A 22,400-nucleotide genomic window follows, 5' to 3' on the forward strand; every position below is an offset into this window, starting at 1 on the left:
TCAAGCGCCGTCCTTTTATAGGCTCGCTACAACACACGGGGTGCAGGAGGCTTTCCCCGTTAAGACTACCTGAACCGGTCCTCCACTATAGTGTAGATCTAAGACCATTCGGCCAAACTTGTGTGACGCTCAACACACGAAACAGTGCGTGCATACTTACTTCTTCATGCCCTGCTCTAATTACCACCAATCACGGCGCAGGAGCTCGAGCGAACCCTGCCCTCTCACTTCCCGCGGCGGCCCGCCCACGGCCAGCTGGGCCGGACCATACAACTTCTTGCCAACCACTTCAGCATTGAGATACCGACCGGCAGCGTCTACCACTACGACGTCGACATCTCATCGGAGACTGCCCAGGAGACCAAGGTTCCTGAGCAGAAAAAGTACCGATGCCTCAGTACAAAGATCAACAGGATAGTCATTGAGCTCCTAGTAAAGATGTACCGGCAAGACTTGGCCAACTGCATCCCGGCTTTCGATGGCCGCAAGAACTTGTACACGCGCCGCCAGCTCAACTTCCGCGAGCGGACATTCACAGTCGACCTCGAGGAAGACCAGAGAAGCCAGAAGTTTATCATCAAGATCCAGTATGCAGCCACCGTGAACCTGGATGCCCTGCATGGCGTCTTCCAAAAGCGCGTGCAAACTGTGCCCCAGGAAGTCCTCCAGGCCATCGACATCGTCTTGAGGCACAGCCCCTCGATCAACCTTGCGCCGGTTGGACGCTCGTTTTTCAGACCGCCGGGACCCAACGAGCACAATGACCTCGGAGGAGGCCGGGAGGTGTGGTTTGGCTACTACACGAGTGTTCGACCCGCCCAATGGAAGCCCATGCTTAACGTCGACATGTCAGCAACAGCATTCTACGAGTCGCTTCCACTAGTAGACTTCATGTGCAGGTTCTTCGACAGCCGGCGTGTGTTGACACCCGCGGACTTACGGTCATTGCGCGACAACCAGTACGTGCGGCTGAATAGGGAGCTCAAAGGACTCCGCGTAAAAGTGACGCACCTTCCGTACCCGCGCAAGTACAAAGTGGTCAAGATCACGAGGGAAGCTGCGAAGGACATCTATTTTGAATCAGAAGGTAGTCAGATCTCCGTCGCTGACTACTTCCAGAGCCGCTACAGGCGCTTGTCGTACCCGAACTTCCCTTGCGTGCAGAGTGGCAGCCCGACGCATCCGGTCTACATTCCTCTGGAGGTGTGCGAGCTGGCCGAAGGCCAGCACTGTCGGAAGAAACTCGACGAGAGTCAGACCGCCGAGATGATCAAGCGCACGGCCAAGCCGCCAGCCAAGCGCTTCCTGGAGATTCGTCAGTCTGTGCGCGACATGGTCAGCACCTCGGAGAAGTACCTGCGAGAGTTCGGCGTCAAGATCAACTCCGAACCCACTCAGGTTGTGGGCAGAGTGCTCGACCCGCCAACTCTGGTTTTTGAGAACAACACCATGTGCAAGCCACGCGACGGTACGTGGGATCTCCGAGGGCAGCGTTTCCACAAGGCGATGTCCATGACACAGTGGATTGTTCTCAACGTGAGCCGCTTCACGCACAAAGACTGCCTGGACAACTTCATCAAGATGCTGATCCGCATCGGCCAAGAACTGGGCATGCGCATTGCGCAGCCGCTTGCGGTCATCACGTTCGACACAAACCGCCAGCCCATGAGGACCGTTCTCACGGAGCAGCGCCAGCAGTACCCGAAGTTGGAGATGGTTGTGGCTGTGATAACAAAAGCCACAAACTACGCTGAGATCAAGCAGGTGGCAGAGACTGAGCTCTCCCTGCGCACACAATGCATCTTGGACAACAACGTGGTCCAAAAGTGTAACGCAGCGCTCATCCAAAACCTGTGCCAAAAGATCAACGCCAAGATGGGCGGCATCAACAATAGTCTCCTGATGCAGGAGAAGCCAAAGCTATTACATAGTCCCGTGATCGTCATCGGAGCAGACGTGTCGCACCCATCGCATGGAGACAAGGTGAGGCCATCCATCGCCGCGTGCGTCGGAAGCCTAGACCCTGTACCGTCCAAGTTTCACGCCACCATTCGGGTACAGATTGAAGACTCCAAGGCTAAGGCGCGAGTGGAAATTATCAAGGACCTGAAGGACATGGTCAAGGAATTGCTACTGGTTTTCTACCGCACCACCAGGTACAAGCCCCAGCGGATCGTCTTCTACAGAGACGGAGTGAGCGAGGGGCAGTTCTTGGAAGTCCGTAACCATGAGGTAAGCAAGTGCGCCTACTACAATACTGTGCCCACTAAACGCTCATCTTGTTAAGACAGCTATACCGCATTCAATGCCGCTAGCGTCATTGGATAACCTTTTGTCTTATGACAAGCGGACTTGCTGTGCATATACGTAACGGCACCGAATAGATCTCCACAGCGCTATAATTTCAGGACATTCGGGACATTCATTTCTGGAGACGTCTTCTCGGTGTTAGTTGACGTCAGCTTGATCGTTTCTCTTCAAAAGGTGGTAGACATCCAAGACTGAGGCTTGTGGTTGGGTTTTGTGCGTGCCCGCTCCGTGTGTCACCCGTTTTACGCTCGGGCGATATTAACGGCTGTGCAGTTGACCGTCAGTTGAACTGAACGACAGTTAGAGGTGCTATACCAGTGCCACAAGGTCATGTTTAATGTCATTAATTACTTAGTGATCAAGTTTTAACGCCATCGGAACAGTGTCACGCACTCGTATTGAATGGCATTAGACAGACTAACTGCCGTTTGCGACCTACTGAGTTCGCCACAACTCATTCGCCCGAGCAGTGTATACTCTTGTCCCCATTCCGCATGCAGAAAGATATGCAACTTTTTTTGTGAGAAGTTACTATCCTGTGGATAATGGTTTATTCATAAAGAGCACCATTTTTACCAGCAATTCCGAAGTACTGTTAGCCTGTGAGCTAGCTGGCACGCGAGTTCTACTTTTGCATGTTGTCAAGCAAGAACAGTGGCATTTTCTACAAATTTATTTTTATATTATATTTGAATGACATTCTGAGATACTGGCTCATTGACACTGTTTATTTTCAGGTGATTTTTTTTACTCCCTTGAAGGTGTTATCATCACCGTGAATTTATTTATTTAGTCATATAATTATTTATTTATTTATTTATTTATTTATTTATTTATTTATTTATTTATTTATTCATTTACAGATACCTTACAGTCCTGTGGAGAGGCATTGTGTGTGTGTGAGGGGGGGGGTCAAATACTGAAATTTGTACAACATAGCTTAGAAATAAAAAAATCATACAGTAAATGTACAGCAAAACACAAAAAAACAGGTGAGTTCAGATAAGATATCACAATTCACAAAGAGGGATAAAAGTGAAAAAAACTCTGTGTCATGGAACAAAAACAGGGGAAATTCACAAAGAGGGATACAAAAGCAAAAGAAAACATATCAGGCATAAATGAGCAAAGCTGCGCATCGACAGAACCAAAGAGGCAATAGTCTCAAAGCTGCTGAAAACAAATTTATACGACCCGTGAGTATATAAATGACGTGCTAAGCGTTATCAACGAAGTGCTTGAGTAGATGTTTGCGAAAGGTTACATGATTGGCCTGCTGGGCGATGCAGTCCGGAAGATCGTTCCAGAGACGGTTGGCACGCGGGAGTGACGTGAAGTGGAAAGCATGTGTGTTGCCATAAATGCGGCACAGCTGAGTTATGTAATCTATGTTATAAGTAGGAGGGAGGTTGCAGATGTTCTGGCGGTGAATCAGTGGCATGGACGTATTTGTGAAAGATAGATAGTAGTAGTAGCAGAAAACATTTATTTCAAAAAGGTAGGATATAGATAAAAGGGCAATATCGCGACGAATTTGCAACGGATGGAGCGAAAGTTCGGTCTTTAATTGGGGTTACACTGGATAACTGCAGTTTTGCGAAATGAGACGACAAGCCCCATTGTGGACAGCTTCCAACTTGTCTATTAGATATTTCCGATGAGGTGACCAGATGGATGAAGCGTACTCTAGCTGCGGTGTTACAAAAGTGATGTAGGCTTGTTCACGCTTGTCAGGGGTAGTGCATTGCAGGTTACGGCGAAGGAAAACTAGTGACCGGGAAGAATTAGCGAAAGTGGTGGTTGTGTGTTTAGCTCAAGAAAAGTTTGGTGAAATATGGATGCCTAGATGCTTATACTGCGTAGTCCGAGCCAATGTATTGTTATTAGTGAGGTAGGGAAAATGCGAATTGACTGATTTTCGGCTAAAAGTAATTATCTTACACTTAGAAATGTTTAAAGTCATTAGACACGTTTTACACCAGTCGTTTTTGCAATCGAGGTCACTTTGAAGTTCAAGGTGGCATTAGTAAATTTTATTGGTGAATAAATAATGCAGTCGTCAGCAAATATGCGCAATAAGATGAGATTGTTGCTGGCAGGTTATTAATGTAAATTAAGAATAGTAATAAACCGAGAAGGCTTCCTAGTGCCGCGCCCGATGTAACATGACTTTCTTGCAGCCAATGGCGTAGACAAATTCTCATGAACATGCTCGGGTAACCAAGGAGGGAGTGGCAGATGAAATGGGTTTGTCTCCCCCTCACAAGGAAGACTATTGCCACTATTGTCATTGTCGCGGCGCTCGCCGCAATGTCAACCTTGCAGGTTCGTAAGAATAAGCCGACTCCATTGGCTGGAAGGGGGGGGGGGGTTTACGGAGAAAAGCGGCTTCATTCTTGAGTTGTATCCCACTGTATTCGAATTAGAGTAGCCAGGAAAAAAAACACCGCTAAGTGGCACCAGGAAAACAGCGGCTGAGTGGTGAAGCCGGGCGTTCCTCTACTGAATTTTCTTGGCTCTGTGTGGTTGTTCACCGACGGCATACTCAAACGCCACGCTTGCACAGAAACTTTAGTTGAGTCAATGCCTAGAGTTATGTATATAAACCGATCATGTGATCCAGAATGTAGACTGCGTGAACTCATTTTAGCGGAGTGTGCCTGAGTAACTGCAGCTGACTGCTGTTCATTTCGGCGTTGGTTGGAAAAGCTGCACTTCCGTTGAGCTGAACAGTTGCTGAAACTGCTCGTTTAACCAGATTACAACCGATAATATCATTCCTAAAAAAACGCTGCTCTTCGCCATAGAGGTTTTCCCAAACGACAATTATATAAGATATGAGAGCAGGGTTTGTGAAGGTCTAAAGCGTTTTGTTTACATTCTGTACCAAGTATATATCGTGATTCGTCAAATGGCCTTTAAACCCTGACCAAGTTTTTCTTTGTTTCCGCTCTCGAATCTCTCAGGTGAGCGCCATCCGGCTGGCGTGTGCGGAAATGTGTCCCACCGAGACCTACGAGCCACCACTGACGTTCATCGTGGTCCAGAAGCGGCATCACACGCGGTTCATGCCCGCCCACGACCGCGACGGCGTGGGCAAGTGTCGCAACGTCCCACCAGGCACGACCGTGGACTCGGTGATCACGCAGCCGCTGGACTTCGACTTCTTCCTCTGCAGCCACTTCGGCATCCAGGTAGGCGACCGCTTCTCCGCTCTTGTTGCGATTGTCAGTGGGAACAAATGGTCTGCGGTGTCTTCGTTTATGAATTTGCGGAGGAAATAGTCCGCGCGCCGGCGTCGCAACAGTTGCGTCGCGTTGTTAGTGCGCTACAAACACCGCGAGCTCCTGCGGTGGAGGGCTTCCACAGCTTGAGAAAACGGAAGCATGGCCTCCGAGATCGCCTGCCCGCAAGAGCGTGACGGAAGCTTTCCACTTCACGTTGAGGCCACCAGGAGCGCTGTGAGTGACTGTGACGTCATCGTTCGACCTTGAGGAAGCGGTATCCGAAGTTGCGCACGGGGGGCCTCTATGGCCAGTGCGGAATGATGCTGTCACGTGGATGTGGTCATTAGTTTTTCTTTTCGGGGTGGCGTCTACTGAGACAAAGAATGCATAGGCTTGGGTGAAAAGAGAAGCGCTTGATGTTCGGCTAGGCCTGGTTGCTCGTACGTTAAAGTGGAACGCGGCTTTGAAGTCTTAAAAAACGGCCAAAAATATATTTTTTTAAATAGTCGCGTCGGCTTGTATGCCTCGTCTTTTAAGCTGTCCCGAAGTCGGGACAGCGACATAGATGACGATGACCGACCAATGCGCTAATGACAGCCAGCCAGTAAATATTAGTTATTAACGGTATTTATCGGCGCGAGGGCATCTAAGGCCAAATAAAGAGAGGAACACGTTGTGCATGCAGCATTAAGAGCAAGGCGAGCACGTGCTGTGCTCATAGGCACTGCCAGTTTTTGTATATTCCGTTTAAACACTCTCCTTCCACGCAATGTGTGCTAATAAAATAAGCGTAGTTAAAGCGCACACACCACCCCACATCACATCGCACCACAAGCAGGACCACACCGCACCACCACATATTACGATGCGAAGCGACCCTGCCCGACATGGCACTCGGAACCTGGGCACATGAATAACTTTACTCCTGTGCGCTCCCGCAGGGCACCAGCCGGCCGGCCCACTACTATATCGTGTGGGATGACTCCAAGTTCAGCGCGGACGACCTGCAGAAGCTCAGCTTCTACCTGTGCCACACATACTCCCGGTGTGCAAGGAGCGTGAGCATCCCGGCCCCTGTGTACTACGCGCACCTGGCCGCCTTCCGCGCAAAACACCACATCGCCAGCAAGCTGGAGACGTCAGGCGCGGTCAGCCAGTCGTCTGAGGGCGGCGGGGACGCAGTGTTGACCACTGCCCAATACGTGGAGGCCGTCAAGGTGCTGCAGGAACTGCAGGCCTCCATGTACTTCGTCTAATGGAGGAGGTTGTCCGCTGGCCCTGCATTCCGGTTACGGTGAGCCTTTAGGCGTACCACTGACGTCATACCCAACAGTTCTGGAGAAAGCCTCTTCCAACGGGAAAGCGTTTAAGGGCCTTTGCAGGGAGGGTGTTACATGCGGTATAGGGAGGGTATTATGAGCGGATTGTTCCTCATATATTGTAAGATTCTACTACAACGATCAATATATCCCCAACCTCCCGCCTGCAGGCTTGCATTTTGTGCTATTAACGTTTTTGCTACAGTCCAAAGTGTTCCTCATTGGTTTTCTATTACAGTCTTAACTGCTCGATGCGAGTGATGGAAACAGTATAAAAGGAAGGTTCTTCCAGATATCGGAAGAATGGACTTTGAATATTTCAATACCAGAATCTTAGTTTCCCAAATTTCATTTTTTTTTTGTCCAAGAATGCTGGACATGTGCGCAACACGTAGAGGACAGGATATACGTGACACGAAGTGGACATCTTCTCCCGTCCCTCTTGGCGTATAGCAACAATTCTTAACGCGTTTTGTCGGAGTGAGAGACGACTTAACTGTGAAGTGCTGCTCCGCTCACATTCAGGACTGCTGCTTCGAATTCCTCCACGAGGAAAAAAATTAGTCGGTTTTGAATTCTTTTTGTGTTACCTAAACAAGAAGTTTACCACCAGACGAAATTAAAAACGAGAGAATTTTGATCCAAATTCTATGATTGAAATTTAAAGTGTTTCACTTTGGTTCATTGTAAGCTACACGTACATCACACAGGCGCAACTGAACAGGGACATTAACACACAGCGCCTGCCCTGTGTTGTGTGGCTTTCACGTGTTTGTTTAATTGCGCTTAGTTCATCTGTGCATCTTTAATGAGCGCCGAACCAAAATTTTGCGTATGCTTTTTTTTTGTCTTCTCCTAACAAAAAGTTATTGACCACTGTCCGGCGATATTTTCTCTTTTCTGGCTGCCTGCGCCCCGACTTGCTATATTCATATATGCTGTATGTATTGAAGGCAGAGAAGAACCTGAAATAAATTTAACCGGATTTCTGCTGCTTGAGAGCATATCGTAGCTGCACAAAAATGCGATCCAACTTTAAAAAACCGCAGCCTTCGCGACGTTCAACTGCATAGCCGACAGCTAGTTGTCAAGCCCCGCGGGTGTCCCTTTGCGACAGAGAGGGAGAAGCACTATAATTTAAACAAGAGATTTTAGCTCGCATGCTACACTCTAAACACAAATATACGCCCATATGAGAGTAAATAAGAGAGTAAGCTGCCTTCTAGCACATAGGACAGCTTACTCCCCTTTCTTACTCCCTTTTTACTCCTTTCTGTTTAGAGCATACTCTGCGTGGGGCGAGAAAGTCTCAAGGAGAGAAGCGCAGAAAATGTCTTTAAAGAAGTAAAAGAATAAAATAGAATAAATATGATCAAGGCATAAATGGGCAGTTAATTTGGACTGAGGTGCATGGACAAGTAACGCTACAAGATATTAAATGGTGATGCGCAATATGTCCCACGAAGGGGCTGACAGTGTTCACTGCCTGAATAGAGCATAATGGTGGGAGTTCAATTCATAGCGGTGATTTGTTTGCTATTTGCCTATTTAGATGTCACTGGCCTTTTCGAGCGGAAGCATGGATCTCGGAGTCCGTTCTGTGAGATTGCTGTATGTGCCACTTGTCACTGTTTTGCAGCATTCTCTATAGACACCAATCTGACGAACATAGAGATAAAAAACCGTTCTTTGCGATCGGAAACAGTATCAAATAATCGGAGACGATGAAATAAGGGGTTTATTTTCTTGGAACAAATGCATCATCAGTGTATTTCAATTCTTGCTCCGCGAGCCTGGTATGAGCAGTTATTAATCGGTGGTGATCGTTGTAAGAGGTTAGAGCTGGCTTTGATTCCAATTCGACGGAACAATTTCGAGGTTAGCGTGAATCAGCCACGCCGCCACTAATTGCACCTTTTGTTTTCTTGCAGGCCCCCAAGGCGAAGGATTTCTTTGCTTTTGTTGTTTCATGTTCTGTCCGAAGAGCGCGGATGCCAACATTGTTGTTTGTTGTTTGTGTGCCTTGAACTTTATTAAGTTGCAATAAAAAAAATGGCCAAAAAAGTTGGCCGTCACATGAGGTTTCCTTGTTTTGCAGTCACTGGCGCTTGCATTGGCCATGCGTTGGCCGAAGCCGGTCTGTTCTACTACAACACATGCTAAAAAAGTGATAGGGTTTTGAAACGTAGTTAAACCGAGTAGACGTGCAACAGCATGTGTTAAGCTTGGTCGGCTCATGGTTTTGCTTTCCTGGATCGGTTTTGCTTTGCTGGGATATTGGACTCAGGTTAAGCTCTGATCGAGGTTAAGCTGATCTGATCTCTTCGTGCCGCAGATGGAAGTTGATATGGACTACGATGTGCAATGCACAGCCCGAGTGAGTGTGGTTTTTTGACCCGAGGTGTGATCGACTGCGGAGATAGCACAGTGCTCTCGCGCCATGGCCAGCGAAGCTGATCTGTTCGGGCCTCCGAGGGTTCATCGCCCAGTCGCAGCAATACTTACATTTTATTTCTTTATGCGCCAACGTTGGCACTCAAAGTCAAGCTCCACGCAAACTCGGTCAGCCGATTAGATTTCGTGAACTAGTCCCTTCCCAAGCAGCGCAGGCAAACGGGCCAATTTTGGGAATGACTGGTTTCACTCCGGTGATCAAAATTTGCCAGTATATTCCCAATATTGGGCCGATTAGTTGTGCTGCTGGGTGTCACTACTTCGCGCACCTTTGTGTGCGCACCGAGACACCCTTAGAGCGTGTGGGGGTAGCGGTCTCGGTCACAAAGGAGATGCCCTTGACTCAATGCGGCAAGCTCAGTCGAAGACCAGCTACCTAGTGACAAGGGGGTTGGTCGTTTGGTGCCCAGCTTTCGCCGTTCGCAAGCCAGAGAATGGGTCGGAGCCAAATGTTCATAAAACAAAACGAAGCTTATACAGCAAAGAGACGACACAGCGGTATTCGCAATTATTCGTGCGAGCACATACAATGTGGTTTACCATTGCAGTGCAACTCATGCAAAGTAACAATCGAGAGAGAATACAATTCAACAAAATGTTTGCATTTAAAGTGCACTAACACAGAGACAAACAAAACACAATTTGTTCCCCGAGCACTGCGACAGTCGACGACCTGAGGAGCACGACGGGGCTTATCCGCAGACTGGCGCACGTTGCCTCGCTGGTCCGTGGCTAGTCGAGTGGTGTTCTCCCGGGAGTCGAGCGGGCGCGCTTGTCAGGAGCTTAAACGGCGCCTCGGGCTGACAGAGAGCGGTTAAAGCCCTCATTTATAGGTGCGGCCCGCGTCTGTTCGTTTTTTGCCTCAAGGCAGGCGCGCACATACATGCGGTATCAACTACCCAATTTCCTTCACCTTCTCGCGCCGGGCGCGCGACTCCATTGGTCGAGCGTGGAAACCGCCTTCCAGAAAACTCTGGGTCCTTCTCGCGATGCGAAGACGACGGTGCGAGAGCGAAGGACATAAGGTATCACTTTAGCGCGGTCAGGGTTACGCCTCGGCAATAAGTAGAAACTACTAGGACATTGCATTCGGTCCACTCGCAGCCGCGCTGTGAGCTTTGTAGTATAGTCTACTTTTTACGCCCCTACCTTAACAGACAGACAGAATAACTTTATTGAGCAAGTGAGTTTTAGACCCAGCTGGGTCCCTGGGCCACTGCGCGGTCCCGCACTGCATCAAGTAGGTCATGCCGGGACATGACGTCGGCAGCCCGAGTCACCGCAGCAAGCAGCGATTGAGGTAATAAGGGAAGACAGGACAAGGACGACTGAAAATTTGATAACGGTCGCCCAGACAGGCGGCAGTCTCAGCTGAGTGCGCGCCGGATGTTCCCTCTCAAGACACTTTATCACATGCCTCAGGCCATAGCGCCCGCATGCATGCCGGTAGTGTTCGGTTTCGGCACCGGCCTCGATCGGCGGCCGACGTTCTTCTTGAACCGTTTTCCTTCGAGCAGAGTGTGCAGTCTGTGCGGCCTCGTCCCTGCTTTGGCGGCAGAGTTGCCATGCCGGCACTCCCTATGCCAGCCCTGCAACGACGGCGCCGCTGCTAAGAGCTGCCATTGCCCACTGGACAATAAGCCTTTCCAGGAGGGAGACGCGGCGTTCTCGGCCGAAAGGTACGCTGCTGGAACTCTGAGCACGGCTGCGACGCCAAGTACGTGGCATCCGCCATGTTGGAACACTTCGCCAACATCTGCCAGTTCCAAGCCGTGACCTGCCCCAGGTGCAGCGAGATAGTCCTGCACCAGGACATTGAGGAACATCTGGAGCGCGGCTGTGTACCATCTCGCGCACGCGAACCAGACTATAACTTTGCCAACGTTGTCATGCAAGTAAAAGAAGCGTTAGGAAAAATACAGGAAGAATATGCTGCCCTGCGCATGAAGCTGGATTCATTCGAACAGTGTCTGCACCCTGAGATCGAGAACACCGTAGCATCTCAGTCCACGATTATCGCCAGTGCAGTGACAGACGCTCTAGAAAACAAGATTTCGGGGCTTAAAACCCTGGCCGAGACGGCATTAGCTGAACACCGGCGCCAAGTCGCGTCGGAAATCACGGACGCAGTGGCTGGAAACGAGAGGACCATGAAAGAGCTAGTCAGGCGGGAGTGTGAGCGGACAGCGCTGTGTATGAAGGACAGGGTCGTAGAAGCCTTGTGTGAAGATCGCACGCTGGGAGATGCCGGATCTGCAGTTTCGGCGGCGTCAGCTGGAAAACAGGCTACGTCAGTAGACGACGAGGCCAGAGCTGAGGAACAGCTGATCATCGCTTCCCTGAACATCGGTGATGATTTCCTGGACAAGTCGGTTCCTTTGGAATGAACCATAGATGACTGGGATGAATTTCTCGCCTAAGCACGTTCTTCGCCATACCGCACCAGTAGAGATGGCCAGCCTAGCTACCACTACGAATACCTTATAGTTCCGTGTCTTTGCTTTGACGGCCTCCGTGTTTGGCTTCGTGTTTACATACTCGAGGGCTTGTTCGACAAATTTCTGAATTGACCCATGGATAAGAAGGTTAAGCTAGTTCTCATCGATCCTAGCGACTGCACGAGACAATTAACTGTAAGGAACGCAATTCGACCAGTCCGCCGCTGCGCTTGTATGCCTCCTGCCTTTGCCAACTGCATCAAGTTACCATGCTTTGCAGTGGGAATATACTATCGTTGTAAGAGTAAGCATTCCGTATATTTAGTGACTGAAATCTCCTACGGAACTTGGGCAAAATACCCTGCCCCTAAATGTCAGCGCGCTAGGGGACAGCTTACTTTGTTCTTACACCTTTATCGGCTTATTCGTGTATAGATTGTGGCAGCTATATATGGCACATCTTCGGAGTTACCGACAGGGGCGTATTTATGGGAGGAAAGCCACCCCCCCCCCCCCCCAGCTCGGCTGGACCCCATTATCTGGACGAAAAAAAGTCCAATAAATACGCGGTTCAAATGCGACCAGCATTTCCAAGAGGAACACATGAATCTGCCCCTGGTTACCGACTCGTATCTCTGTCCACGAAAAGCCTTGCCTCGTTGTGACGTGAGCACTACGCCAACACGCTTTTTCGGCTGTCGTTCCATGCGGATGAGTGAAATACGGCGAGGGGTGGGTGGGCAGCAGCAGGAAGCAGAGGGGAACCCGGAAGAAAAGCTGTACGGGAGTGCGAGCTTATGTGACTTTGATCCTTCAGCTTGATCCTAATGCGGCCGACCCTGGTCGATTAAAAAATTGCAGAATAATCCGTGCTACGCCTATATTACCCCTCTGCGGGAATGCATGCCTACTGTTCATTGTTTTGATCTCATCCACACGCAAGCAACAACACAAGAAAGATTGTCAGCGTAGAAATCTTTATGCACTTGTATCGTTATCAAGGTGGGACTACTTTTAGTACAACACACGAAGGGGACAATACAGGCGCGCTAACTCAAACTCTTTATTCACAAAGAACGCGCGTGCAAATATACAGTCATGAAGTCATCCATCATAACAAAATCTTCACAATATTAAGCACGACTCCACGAGAAATGATTTTTCGTTTCAAACGCACTGAAGTGTCGCTCATACACGTATCAGCCTGTTATTCTGATAAACGCTACCTGTAGTTACCGTGCCACAGTGTGACGACTTCTGCCTAGAATCTTTGTTTTGGTCAACTTTGGTTTGCATTTACAATTTTTGCACTGCTTTGGATGTTACGTCGCTTGTAAGCATTCAGCGATGATGTAGGGTAATTATCGCCTGTCATCGGCGGCTCGGCACAAGCATCTTTTTGGTACGCCAGGACTGAAACCCCCAATTTCAGATGTCGCTGACACATGTCTGTACGAAACCTTGAGTTTTCTCGGTAAGAGAAACCTGGGTCGCGCAAACCTCACAGGTGGCAGCACCTGCCATCGCAGAGCTGAGGCGTATCGCTTAATAGCTGCACCACTTCGCCAGCAGCGGTGTAAGGACTACTAGCGATCTATGAATGAAAAGTAGAGAGTGACCAATTCCACATACATGGGCATCAGCCCATTAATGCCAGCGCGTCACATCCTTAAGGCGGAACTTAAGTCCGATTTCGCCCACCTTTGTCTGAGGCGAATGCTTGACCTTGATAACAGAGCCTGGAACCTAAATCGAAGTGAAAACCAAAGTTCTAGCAGACTTAATTCGCATTTGGCCTAATCCCGCCAAATCATCCGCCATTTTTTTTAGTTTCATTTTCTTTGCAATGTTGTCATGCGCACTAGGTGAGGTAGACCTATAGGATTCAAAGAGCCAGTACGCTATTGTTGACACAAGCACACTTACAGCCATTTTGTGCACCCGACGAGCCAACCAGACCCACACAAAATCGCTCACGCGAAAGAACGAACGCGGGCACTGTCCCCCAGTGTAGAAAAACACGTGATCGCTTAGTAAAAGAGCACGTACGAGGGAGTTGAGGAACGGGTGCTCGAACGCAACGGAGTACGCATCACAAGAAGACACTGCGCATTGTAAGGTTTCTGGTGACAGCCGGTGGTCCGATTCAGCTGCGTATTCGGCCAGGACACCTGCAGCCGGGGTCCCTGCACGGCGATAGGCATCTGGGTTCCCACGGCCGGTCCTCGCGAGGTTTATTGGATTCGAGGCGGCGGATTCCACTGCCGTTTGAAAACAACATTCTTCCCGGAAGATCGACCGTGGGGCACGGAGGCAGTTAGCGACCGCCAGAACCGAGCAGGGGGTGACTCACCCCTTCAACTGTGCCTGCTCGCCGGCGCCTCGCCCCTTCGGACTTCCCGGAAGACGTGTCCGCCTGGAGCGTGAGAACTGTCGTTCGGACGCGAAGACAACGCTCTCTCTGGTGGGGGCGATTGTCCACCGGCACCCTCTTTCTCCGGCGAGGCATGTGACGGGGCCGTGTCCCTATGTGAAATGGTGTGTGTATGTGTGTGTGTGTACGACAGCGCAAGTTAGGCCACGCCCAACCTGGCGAAGACATTCTCGGACCTGGGGAATCCTAGGGACCGGACCCTTTTTAAACCGGACGACGAGTGCCGTGAGAAGGAATTCTCGATCATCCTCAGATCTTCTCAGATCCTCCGACCTTCCCCCATCACCCTCCAATGGGTTCCAAAATCTTGTAAATAATGTAAAATAAACCCCCTGTACAGTTTCCTTCATAACCAAGTCCGACAACGTCATTCGGAGAAGGGACCTGCGGCGCTGAAAGAGTCAGCTCACTCAAGGACCCCTCGTCCCCAACAGCATTTTAAACGGATGTAAAGAAACAGTGCTGTCTGTCACGGATTTCCCCAGAGAACACTCGGACCGAAAGAATGGACTAGGCGACAGGTGTATCCACACAAATGCACATTTAATACACCCTAACTGACACACACACTAGCACACAAAACTAACACAAAACACAAAGATTAAAAATACACACGACACGGGCACACTGCTACCAGCGTCTACTACTAGCGTTCTGTACTGTTAGCGCTCGGCGTCGTGCCCACGGTTAGTTCGGTGCGGCTGCGGCGTTGTATCGGTCCAGTAGCCGGCGTCGAGGTGGCGTTCGACATGCTGCGGCTGGCGTCGCTGGCGGCGTCGTACAAGCTCCCGGTCCAACCGCCCGTGGAGCTGATGCCGGTGCTGTTGGCGTTGGGGGCACCACCCGGATGGGTGGCAACAGCGCCGGAGACATCCTTGACCGTAGCAGGTGGTAGAGTCCTCAGTTAACTCCCGTAACGGGCTCAGGAACGGCAGGATGTCAACGATGCGAAGCCGTAGAACGCGAGCTCACCGGAGCAGTGGCCGGCGTCGCTCTCTTCCAGCCGAAGCGTCCATGACCCGCCGGAGCCTCTGCATCTCCGTTCTTCCCCACCGTGCCTCGCTCACCCTCGCCCTTTTATAGCCTTCGGGATCGTCCACGTAAGGCTTGTCGTCTTCTCCTTCTTCTCTTCTCCACCAATCAGCTCTCTTCACCTCACCGAATGCTTCTCCACCAGTCATCTCTCTCCATCTCACCGAATGCTTCTTCATCTTCTTTATTCTTCGGTTAAACCACGCCGTCTTCTTCACACCTCTTTCCTTCATAATTTTATTCTAGACTCATTATTATATGTGACACTGTCAAGGAATATCTTTAGTTATCTCGTGAAGATAGTGTGCAATCATAAGAGGACAGAGAATATCTCGTATAAGTTCTCTTCTATATAAATTCCTGCCATCCCCGTTGTACTTCGCTGCATACGAAATTGGCCCGTTTATAGCTGCGCTGTTGTGGTTCGTGGCGCATGAAATGGATGCGAACTCTTACATGAGGAAGCGCCCGTTGTATAAGCGTCAATGCTTAGCCAGGTCAAGGTGGCAGCAGCGCCGTCTGCTCGCGTCGGCACAAGCGACCCTACCGCACGGCGTTGCATTACCCACATTGGCGCCTCAAAAGTGCAAGTTCGAATCCCAGTCGGACATATCTGTTTGCACAGTTTTTATTTGCTCGAGCTCTCTCATGCTGAGGACGGACGGACGAACAGATAGAGATCGGAGGACAAAGAGAGGTGAAAATGTAGCCGTTAAAAAACCCGTGGTCCCGTGTTAGGTGGCGGGCCGCTATAGCAGCGCATGGTTCGAGTTACGGACGTCCTTGCACTGCAGCCCTGAAAGAGACTGTTCGTCTCCGTATGGGTTGCAAGTAGATATAAGGATAGGCGTGGCAGCCGCCTTACAGTGGGTTGACACCTGGGCCCTACGTTGATAAAAGGCGAATGAGAAAAGGAGGGTCGGGGGTAGGGGGGGGGGGTCAACACGAGCCCATGCAAAGCATCTACCACTGTTGTGATTCCCATTGACTGAAAACGCACCTTCAAGCCTTGAAAAACCGGTGCTCAGGGCTACCCCATGGTGACGCCCCAGACCCCTTTCCTACCTCGAGCCCGCTAGCGATTGTAGCGCCACCTCGGTTGTTTGTAAACATTCAGGAATTCTACAGCTGTTAAAAGCAGCTACACTAGTCTCCCCTGAGAGGTCTTCTCAACGCGAAGTCAATGTATTATCTTTATGACCGTCAAATTATACGTATAAAAAAATTTTAGCGACGAAAGACAATGAATTAGAGTCACACGTCAGGGCATGAGACGAGTAGCATTTATACTAAGCCAAGGCCTCCGAGATCGGGTCTCAAGACAAGGTTTGCTGAACTGACCTGACGCCGGTGACACCAGCTATAGTCGGATACAACTCAAGAACGAATCGGCAGACGCCCGTGAAAGGAGACCCTCGAGGCAATGGCGTCGACAGGTTTTTCATGACGCCACAGTTAATCCGATTTAGCCGTGGTTATTTCCCATCCTTCTGCCACCCCCTGCGATTTCACGCTGGCAGCTTCGAAGGGAACGATGAAGGAGAGAATCGGTCGACACCATTGGCCGGAGTGACTCCTCTTAAGGGCATATGTCGCTTTGTTCTTGAGTTGCATCCGAGTATAGTTCAAGAGTAACGTTGCCTGCCGCCATGGCACGAGGTATTTTCGTTTGCTCAAGGTGGGATCAAAGCCCCATTTTTCCTAGCATTTCACCCTTATTAAGCCTAGCAACAGGCCAGGGAAAGCTTGTACCCTTTGTATCACCGCTTGGTACCCAGCGACACTGGAGAACGAACCTCACACCTCCCGCATGCGAGGCGGATGCTCAGCCTCGTGACTGTACGCTTGTAGCAACGGTTTTCGCCTCGACTAGCTCCACCACAGATCCTTCCTTAGGCTTTATCGTGGAGCACATGATTCCTAATCTAGTACAACTGGTAGCGTTGTTTCATGAAACTGTGGACAAATTTTTAGGCATGAAAAATTTCTCTTAGCTCACGAGACGTTGCCTTTCAGAGCGCGGGGTACTTCGCCACTGCTGCAGCGGATGCGTTGCCTTTATCGTCGTAGAGCTTTAACCCTAGACAGCCGTCAGAAATGCTCAAGGTAATGAACAAAGTTCATCAGAAGAACTCAATATGGCGGTGCTCTAGCACTGCCTTGTACAATTGAAGCCTGGACCACGGAAGGTTCCCACTGGAACACCGGAACTAAACAGACGCTACTCGCCCATCCCTACCGAAGGCCATTTTTGAACTCCATTCGAGCGTCATCCACAGGGATAACAACTACACGTTTAATGTAGTGGCATTTCGAAAACGTTTCCGGTCATTCGCAGCTCTCACTTTTCAAACAAATATATATGTAATCAACTTACCATCCTACCGGCTTACTCCGCTGTCCACGCAATTTAGATCAACAAGCGCCTTCTTCCGTTGCAATGTCCTAAGACAAAGCATTGTTCTCCTCAACGCAGTTTCGATTCCCAAGTTCGCGCCGTGTCTTGATTTCCGCAGCACACACCAGAAGTCGCCAGCTGTTCCATGTTCGTTTTCGAGACAGATTGACGAAAAGAATTCTGCTTAGGGAGTAGCTGTGGCCAGCGAGGAGGTGAAAACGACCTAAAGAAGAACGTCGCGTTTCTCATCAGGTAAACCCGGTGATATAATTTCTTGGAAATATTGACAACGCAGTGCAAACCGGCTGGGGTTCCGTCTAACCGTCCGCTCCCGCGCGCAAAGCTTCGCAGTCTAGCGTTTTCTCTTTTTACGCCATACCCTGGTGCGATACGGACGGCGGAAACGTGATAACATTCGCACACGCAGGCTGCATCCTCAGCCGACTGTGGGCGAGATGCTGCATGTTCGGACGCTTGAGTGCGTGCCTCCAGCGATGGCGCCCGTGAGCCTGCAGACAGTGTTCGGTTTCGACAGCGGCTTCGATTGGAGGCCGACGTGTTTTGTGAACCCGTTCCCACCATCTAGAGTGTGCAGTGTCTGCGGTCTCGTTCCTTCATCGGCAGCCATGTTACCCTGTCTTCACCTGCTCTGCCAGTCGTGCTACGAGGGCGCCGGTGCCAAACGCAACCACTGCCCCTTTCACAAGGAGCCCTTCCAGGAAGAAGACGTGGTGTGGTCAACCTTCAGCAGGGACAGTATCCTCGGCCGCAAGGTACGTTGCTGGAACGCTGAGCACGGCTGCGACGCGGAGGACGTCGCATCCGCCATGTTGGAGCACTTCGCCAACGCCTGCCAGTTCCACGTCGTGAGATGCCCCGAATGCAGCGAGAGTGTCCGACACCGAGACATTGCGGAACATCTGGCGTGTGACTGTGAACCACCGCGCGCACGCGACCAAGCATCAGAGGACAACTTTTCGAACGCCTTTATGGAAGTCAAAGGAACGCTGGCAAAAATATTGGAAGAAAATGCTGCCCTGCACACGAAGATGGAGTCGTTCGAGGACCGTCTGCGCACTGATACGAGTGGCGCCTTTGCAGCGCAGTCCACCAGTATTGCCGACGCAGTGACAGCCGCCCTGGAACGCAAGTTTTCGGAGCTGACGACCGGAGCGGAGGCAGCGTTGGCTGAAGACCAACGCGAAGTCACCGCAGAGGTCAGGGACGCACTGGCTAACATCCAGGGGACCATGAAAGAGAAGAACAGCGAAGGGTGTGAGCGGAACGTGTCGCGTTTGGAGGACAGGGTTGTAAAAGCCGTTTGTGAAGAACGCACGCCGGCAGATGCCGGATCTTCACTTTCGGAGATGACAGCAGCTAAAAAAGAGGCGGCTTCAGTAGAGGACGAGGCGAAAGCTCTTGAACTGCTGGCTGTAGCGTCTCTCAGCATCAGAAGCGACGTCCTCAGCAAGTCCGTTCCATACGAATGGACCATAGATGACTGGAATGGGTTCTGCAGGGAATCGTCTGATCGTTTGCATTATTTCACAGGCAACGATGGCCGGCCTTGTTACCACTATGGATACCTGGTAGTTCCGAGGCTATGCTTTAGCCGTGTCTATGTTTGGTTTCGTGTGTATATAATTGAAGGCTTGTTTGACAAGTTCCTGAAGTGGCCCATAGAGAAGAAGGTGAAGCTACTTTTAATGAATCCTTGCGGCTGCACAAGACAACTTGCATTAAGCAGCTCACTTTCTCCACTCCCAAAACATCCCCTTCCTGGATTTAGTAAAGAAGTTGTGTTTGTAGGGAGTTCTCACACTAACATTACGGTTGACGCATTCAACAAACGTGGCTTGATCGGAAACAACAAACTCCAGCGCCTGCTAGAATTTGAATCATAAGCTACTGATCCGGAGTTCCCGGGTTCGAACCCGACCGCGGCGGCTGCGTTTTTATGGAGGCAAAACGCTGAGGCGCCTGTGTGCTGTGCGATGTCAGTGCACGTTATAGATCCCCAGGTGGTCAAAATTATTCCGGAGCCCTCCACTATGGCACCTTCCTCTTCCTTTCTTCTTTCACTCCCTCCTTTATCCCTTCCCTCACGGTGCGGTTCAGGTGTCCAACGATATATGAGACAGATACTGAGCCATTTCCTTTCCCCAAAAACCAATTATTATTATTATTACTTTGCTTTTTATTTTGGTGTGAACTTATAGCACATTCTGTTTACTGGTCCACCGCGACGATACATTTACCTAAGAGCATTTATTCGTTCATCTGCATTGGGACGTAAGTATGTTCACCCTGGCAGTTTGTGTAACATATTGAGCACTTGCTTTGATGTTCTTCCTGGTTGTTTACTTTCCCATCTGTTTTTAATAAATAAACATTAGATAGTTTGTTTTGGTTGCAGTTTATTTGGTTTCGTGGATGTTGCAGTTTTTTGCGGAACAGCCAACGGTATCGATGATTTTTGATGAAGTCAAGCCTTACTATTTGGCTGGGATCGTGATATTCTATTTGTGCGAAGAATAAGCGTGAAAGTTTCTTTGCCCGTCCCTCGCGGTGGGCTGAATCCCAATATTTCTAGTCGACAAGATTCCAGCACTGATGGGAGTCTCCGTAAAGGGCGCTGGTTAAAGGTGTTCCTAATGCGAACTGTTGCGAGTGTATTACACGGCATGTGTCGTTGAGGTTCAGGGTGCGTATAATGGGTGAGAATTGACTGATACATTTCCATATTCATCTCGTCGGCTTCCTTGTAACGGTTATTTGTAGCCGGAAAACATGTAATATGAATCATTAATGTAGGCACATTACGGGGCCGTATAGTAATTGCCTGCGCTCCCAGCGTTAGAATCGTCTAGGGTAGTTCGGCTGCCTTGCTCTCTAGCGTAAAACCTCTATTCTTGCATGCAGGGGATGGTGCTTGGAGCAATTACAGAAACTGGTGCATATTCAATGCGGTTGTTTTTGCAGTAAAACAGGCTTTGCTGCGAACAACGTTTCATCACAGTGAATGAGCTAGGCTATTTCTAGTGGGCTGTCTTGACCAAAGGTTGTCTGAAATAAATCCCTGTGAAAATCTAGGCGTGTGCAGTGTGGTGGTTAATTAGAAAAACGTGCAACACGTATTAGAGAGAGAATCGAGATGACGGACGAATTTGGCACCTTCCGACTGTTTACTGGCAGCATCGAGACACGTATGCTGATAGCGACAAGGTCAAGAGCACCTGCAAGATCCGACAGATTACTCGAATAGGGGGACCGAGCGCCAGTTTTGGGCACATTAAAATGTTTTCATCATCATCACGCCCCAGCATCCTCTTGGCGAACTGTTCTTTTTCTCTCGCCCTCTTTGGAAGCCATAAGATCCGAGGATGTGCGCATCCACGGCCAGGCCTTGCCGTAGGCGTAGAAGGTGTGTCACGACGTCAACTCAGGATCGTGGCTATAGGAGACGCAAGGTACCATTGGTTTTCTCATCACCAAACAAGGTGTACATTACTTTGCCGTCGTATATATTGCGAAAATGCAGGTGGTTGCAAGACAAGGCGAGACATCGCTCATGTGTGTCACTATAGAGAAGTGGTTCGTGCTATCGCCCGCACTTAGGCGATATATTCTGTGCAGGACAAAGAGCGGTGCTTAAACGACCGCCTAAGGGCGCCGACCAGAAAGTAGATGAAAATTCTCTTATAGTGATGTTTTAACGGAGTTAGGATGGTGACAATGCATATAATCTCAGCGTATAATAGGTCTAATAGTGATGCCGTAACGGAGTTAAGATTGTGACAATGGACATAGGCTTAGCGTACCAAGGCTATTGCTAGTGGTCTTTGTCTGGAAGCCATCAGTTGTGGTGGCCTGGTGATGGGGATGGTGTTGGTCCAAATGGATGCTAGAGGGTAGCTGTTGCTAGAGCTGGTGGTTAAAGACCGAGCGAACACATCTTCATTGACGATAAAGTTTTTTGGTTACCCTGAGTGGGACGCCTAGTCCAGCAGTCCCGCGGTGGCTGCTGTGACGTGGGATGTTTGGACTAGTCCGTATTTTGGGCCAGGGTCCTCGCTGAGCAGAAAAGCCTGACACTGCTCCTCTGAGGGATTTGAAATAGGCTAGAAGGTGGTGTTGAATTGGAACGCCCACACTGTGTGAAATTATGTGGCTTTTGCGCCACAGCGTTGGCATTCTGGGCCCTAATTAAGGCATATCGTTCTACTGGTGTGATCCGGCTGTTGTATAAAAGTGAGTTCGTAATCTGCGGAGAATACATTCCTCCTCCTGGGCGAGCGATTCATGAGGTTCTGGGTGTACCTGTCTTGACTTCCTGTGGGAATGAAGGTATTCAGCGTGAGAGGTTGTCGGCAGCGTTGTATACCTCTCTTCCTCCTTTTGTAGGGGTGTTACTCGGTGCAAGAGAGCACGGGCATGCCCAGGGGCGGCACTGTTCCCCCGTGTGTTGGTCCCATGCGACTTGGGAACCCGAGTACTGAGGCTTGTCATCAAGACTTTTTTTAATATTTAAAAATCTTTAAATAAATTGTAAATGATCGGTCCGCTTTTGAGGTCGTGTACGCGGCATGAACACTCGGTGGCCTGTACTGTACATAATGCAAACGTATTATAGCCAACCTCAAGCGCCTTTTTCACGGACCCTGAAAACGGAGCGGTCGATTGCAAATATGACTGTGACCTACGTTATTGAACATTGAATATATTTTTGCTACGCTGCGGCGGACTGCAAGCGTTTCCCGTTTGATCGTGTTCTGTAAAGCGCGGTGA

The 22,400-nt window shown here is 49.8% G+C and overlaps 1 protein-coding gene across 1 annotated transcript; it reads left to right on the forward strand.

The window, feature by feature from the left end:
- Positions 1-438: 438 nt before the first annotated feature.
- Positions 439-8,842, forward strand: LOC144102212 (protein argonaute-2-like). Its single transcript, XM_077635524.1, has 4 exons — positions 439-2,232; positions 5,277-5,504; positions 6,479-6,831; positions 8,788-8,842. The coding sequence occupies exons 1-3, from the start codon at positions 439-441 to the stop codon at positions 6,791-6,793; spliced, it is 2,337 nt and encodes a 778-aa protein (XP_077491650.1). The 3' UTR covers positions 6,794-6,831; positions 8,788-8,842.
- The last annotated feature ends 13,558 nt before the right edge of the window (positions 8,843-22,400 follow it).

This window comes from Amblyomma americanum, chromosome 8 (genome assembly GCF_052857255.1).
Source record: "Amblyomma americanum isolate KBUSLIRL-KWMA chromosome 8, ASM5285725v1, whole genome shotgun sequence".
In the NCBI taxonomy this organism is placed as follows: Eukaryota; Metazoa; Arthropoda; class Arachnida; order Ixodida; family Ixodidae; genus Amblyomma; species Amblyomma americanum.